This window comes from Nothobranchius furzeri, chromosome 18, assembly GCF_043380555.1.
Source record: "Nothobranchius furzeri strain GRZ-AD chromosome 18, NfurGRZ-RIMD1, whole genome shotgun sequence".
Lineage (NCBI taxonomy): Eukaryota > Metazoa > Chordata > Actinopteri > Cyprinodontiformes > Nothobranchiidae > Nothobranchius > Nothobranchius furzeri.
In genome coordinates, this window is record NC_091758.1 from 12,920,201 (window position 1) to 12,925,200 (window position 5,000).

Genomic DNA, 5,000 nt, shown 5'->3' on the forward strand with positions numbered 1-5,000 from the left:
CCTCTAACTCCTCCGACATTGACATGAACATCAGCTGTAGGCTGGTGGTCGTCATCAGGACACCACCTGTTGTTTAGATTTATGTCAGAAATCTAGAAGTTGTCTGACGAGCTTCAAATTTAGGATTCTGGAGTTAAGAAGTCCCATATGAAAGATCCATTAGTAATGGTGAGCTCACAGACTGGGAAAAAATACTAATTACGTCACGACCAGAACTTGGAGGACCCGTGATGACACCAAACACAGTAAAGCACCTTTAAAAGTCTTTATTAGACGTGACGTTCCCCGAGGAGGGCGAGGCTGGAGACCGAGTCGGAGAGGAGGCGTGGGTCAAAAACCAGAACGAGGCGAAGCAGGTAAATGGTGCAGGCTAGAGAAGAGGTCAAAGACAGGCGAGGGTCGTGATGGCAGGCAGAGTCCTAGGCAGGGGTCAGGCGTGAAAACGAGGTCCGGAGGCTGTGATCAGGCAAGGTGAAAGGCTGGACGATCTACTGACAAAGAGCGCTCAATAATCTGGCAGGGGACTGGTGGCTGGCAGTGGAACCAGGTGAGCAGGGTGAGGTGATTGCGTTGATGACGGTGCAGGTGATGGTAACTAAGTAGCTGAGGGCTTGATTGAGGAGGCAGCAGAGGCAGAGGAGGGTGTCAGCCTGGGAATCATGACAAACTAATGCATTTCCTACTGGCTGATCACCAGTTGAGCTCATCACTGCGAATGATCGGCTGACTTTATAATCACACATTCCAGCTGTGAGTAATGCTTCTCTGTGAAGTTGTGAAATCCCGATGGTTTGGAAAGGACCTTTGACCCCTCCCAGGTCAGTAAGGAGTCTCACCCCCATCTGCTTCCGGACCACGGGTACCCGGAAGAACGATAAAATGAATGCTAGTAAAAACGTTATTTTCTAATGGAGACTGGTGTCTTTCCTCTGTGTTAACCCCAAGGGAGCACCCCCTGAACTACAACTGCTCCCAACATGGAATTCCCAAAATTTGCAGTTCCACACTCAGCCGCTAGGGGGCTGGCACCAGAACTGAGCAGTGCCCAACCAACGGAACCATCCCACCCGCTTCCCAAGCCCCCACCCCTCAACGTACCGCCTCAGCAGACGAAACCTTACGATCCGGCCGATAGGCCTCAACAGCCACCGCCTCACGATAGAAGGCACAACCCCTAAATGTGGCCTGGTGACTGGCCCTGCAATTGGAACAACAGAGTGCCTCCTCACACTGGAGACAGTCATGGTCGCCCCCACATCTTCTACACCTCCTACCCTCCACGCAAACTTCCGCCACTGGACCATACTTCTGGCACCGAAAACACCTCAGCGGCGCCCTCTTAGAAGCCCTGACAGAAAAGCTGACAAAGCTCGGCATAACACGACCAGGTAACTCAGCACCGCTAAAAGTCAGCAACAAGGGCGTAGAGCCTCGGGCGTTGTAGCCCAGTCCCCGCACAGCAGGAACAGTACCCCCTTTCAGACAACGAAGTACCGCCGACTCAGAGATGTCATTCGGAATGCCATACCCCACCCCTTAACACCAGTTTCAACACACGGCACAATCACGTCGACCTCCACATCCACAAACTGCTTAAGCTTCATCCCGCTGTGCCCCAGTACGACACCCCACCAGGCAGGACAGAAGAATCCACCACATCCCCAATCTTCTCCTTAAACTCCTCTGGTGGCTTAGCGATCCTGTCACCCTTACCGGCCCGCCGCCACCTTCAGCTCCACTTTTTTTCTCTATTTTGGAATGTCTCGGCGTGACAAGACGTGTGACGGGGGGACAGAATTTCAATTCAATTCAATTTTATTTATAAAGCGCCAAATCACAACAAGTGTCGTCTCAAGGACCCTCACACAGTAAACATTCCCATACAGGTCAGTTCATTAAGCCAATCAGTAAAAAGTTTCCTATATAAGTAACCCAGCAGGTTGCATCAAGTCACTGACTAGTGTCAGAGTCTTTACAGCAATCCTCATACTAAGCAAACATGCAGCGACAGTGGAGAGGAAAACTCCCTTTTAACAGGAAGAAACCTCCAGAGGATCCTGGCTCAGTATAAGCAGCCATCCTCCACGACTCACTGGGGATGGAGAAGACGGAGCACACACACACACACACACACACACACACACACACACACACACACCAAGTAGTGTTTCTGTGGTTACATTGTGATTTCTTAGTAAATATTCTATTTGGTGAGAGATAAACTTTATTGTATTTATCCTAGTGAATCTATAATTAAACAGGTAAACTAGTAGTAGCACATTCGATGTCCAAGAGAGTAAAAAGTTATTATCAGGAGAGGGAGAATGTTTAAGTGGTTAGCAGCAGTGTGCTAGACGATGGCCCCCTCCATGAGGCCACCACAGCTCAGCAGAACATCGTTGTAGCTTCTTCTGGGGAGAAAAACACTTAGAGAGAAAATAAAGGTAACAGCTAAAATAGCAGGAAATAATACAGTTAAAGAGCAGACTGTAGAAAAAAGCAGTAGAGTGTGAAAAGTGGTCAGTGTATCCTCCAGCAGTCTAAGTCTATAGCAGCATAACTACAGAGATAACTCTGGATAATCTATCCTATTTAGATGGAGGCATGTTGGAGGCAGGGCAAGGGAGAGCCGTCTTTACCGACTGTACACTCCACCTCCCTCTACTCCCCCACTTGTCCAGATCTAGGCTAACATCAGATTTTAACCATAGGCCCTATCAAATAAAAATGTTTTAGCCTTGTCTTAAAAGTAGACAAGGTGTCTGCCTCACGGACTAAAGCTGGGAGCTGGTTCCACAGGAGAGGAGCCTGATAGCTAAAAGATCTGCCTCCCATCTTAATTTTAGATATTCTGGGAACCACCAGTAAACCTGCAGTCTGAGAGCGAAGTGCTCGGTTAGGAACGTATGGAACAATCAGATCACTGATGTATGATGGAGCTTGATTATTAAAAGCTTCATATGTGAGAAGGAGGATCTTAAAATCTATTCTGAATTTAACAGATTTCCCTGGCCACCTCTTGGGGGCGCCATTGGTGGGAACCTCCCATTTTCCAACATTTATGAATATGAGAGAAAAGGGCGTTGCTCCATCCAATAATATCTATGTCTATGGTAAACACACGTCTGTATGCTCTGTAGCAGTGGGTTGTTCTGTGGAGTAGCTGGTGATGATCCAACACATTCTCACACCCAAAGCGTCAAAATATGACGCGTGTGACCAAGCCTCATTATATGACGGGACGCCCCAGCGCATCAGGAGACGACGATCAGGGACACAGTGATGACGCACCGTCCCAGAGCGTCGGTATCCGACGCCGGTGGTGAGACGGACATTAGAACGACTTGTGAACTACTTAACCTTCCCCTCACCCCAATCCTAACCTTAAGGTCACAGTTACTGACCTTAAGGTTAGGATTGGGGTGAGGGGAAGGTTAAAGAGTCAAATAATGTCCGTGTGACCGCGGGTGTCAGATACTGACGCCAGCGGAGCCACGTGTTCCTGCGTGTCCCTGATCGTCGTCTCCTGACGCGCTGGGGCGTCCTGAATCGTTATATAATGAGGCTTGGTCACACGCGTCATATATTGATGCTTTGGGTGTGAGAATGTGTTGGATGACCAGTTGGTTCAACCTTGCGTTCCTCACCATACCACTGACGCTCTCATGTTTCATCACACTATCATCTTCATATTTCTTTATTTTCAAGCTCTGGTGGAAACTTGTCTTCCTTTTGCTGGTGTTATGCGTTCTCTCTCGTGTTGCTGTGATCTGGGACATCCGGAAACCCAAGGCTCTGAGTACTTTGTGGTGTCTCTGATTCATACAGATGGGCGGCACCATGTACAACACAGGGAAGCATGTGTCGCTGCGGCCGGACAAAACCCACCTGGTGAACATCTCTGGAGGCCCGCTGGGCTACAGCTACAGGCTGGAGGAGATCCGTCTTCACTTTGGAAGTGAAGACTCTCTGGGATCCGAGCACCTTCTGAATGGGCAGGGCTTTCCTGGAGAGGTGAGACCTGAAGCTTTAATGAGTACAGGGAACACACACAGGTGTGTATCAGCTGTCAATGTCGCTCGTTCCAGAAGGAAAACTATTATCAACTCCTTCTTATTTTGGAGTGAACTTTTCCTGCTCTTTGGGAAGTTTAGTCCCGGTGATGATGGATTACAGACTCATTTCCAGTCCTGTAATCCATCTTGCTGGGAACTCAAACTTGGCCAGGACTGGAGAAATTAATGTTGCTTGTCTCTGTGCTGTCGGAGGCTCGCTGGAGTGTACCTGAGAGGTTTTTCATTTAAGCTCAACCAGCCAATATTCCTTTAATACGGAGAAGCGCCGCCCAGACGGACACCTGGAAGAGCCAATGGTTTTCTCTGCTCTCCAACTTTGAAACATCTCTTTAATTCTCGTTTTGTCTGGGGTTTTTTTTAAACAAAAGTAATCTGACAGAAGAAAGCAACATAATGTTGTTAGAACAGAACTATTACAACACCAGGATCAGATTAAATCAGTGGGCTGGATATCTGGATATCTGGATATCTGGATATCTGGACCTACTCTGGGCCACTGCAGATGTGCTGCTTTTCCCCACACACAGGACCTGACATGATGCTGCTGCACCTTCACACAGGAGAAGAGGGCCACCTAAGCTGGAGTTTTAGTCACGAGTCCGGATGCTGTCTGTTTCGTTTACACGAAGGGGCGGGGCTTAGAATTTTACCTGTAAATTCAAGAATTAAACATCCGTGAAGTTAAACTACTTTAATTGTGAAAATGTCCAGATGTGATGATCAGACCACAAACGCAGCTCTGGATTTTTTGCCACCTGATTTAGCTTGACTGAAGTGGACTGAGCATCAGTTTCCTAGACTTCTCCCTGACTGTATCCTGCTGACTTCATCTGAGTCCCAGAGACAAAGTGCTGGCTGGTCAGGGAGCTTCACAGAACAGGAACTAAAGGGAGAGCTGCAGGACTGAGCTGGTTATGGAAAACC

The 5,000-nt window shown here is 48.3% G+C and overlaps 1 protein-coding gene across 2 annotated transcripts in view; it reads left to right on the plus strand.

Moving 5' to 3' along the window:
• Positions 1-5,000, plus strand: part of LOC107391568 (carbonic anhydrase-related protein 10) — a 155,578-nt gene that overhangs the window by 125,364 nt on the left and 25,214 nt on the right. For both annotated transcript variants that reach the window (XR_008563539.2, XM_015968923.3), the window contains exon 4: positions 3,829-4,014. Coding sequence is in view for 1 of the 2 variants with exons in the window: in XM_015968923.3 (XP_015824409.1) it covers positions 3,829-4,014 (186 nt within the window). In the remaining variant the exon portion in view is untranslated. The remainder of the gene's footprint in view (positions 1-3,828; positions 4,015-5,000) is intronic.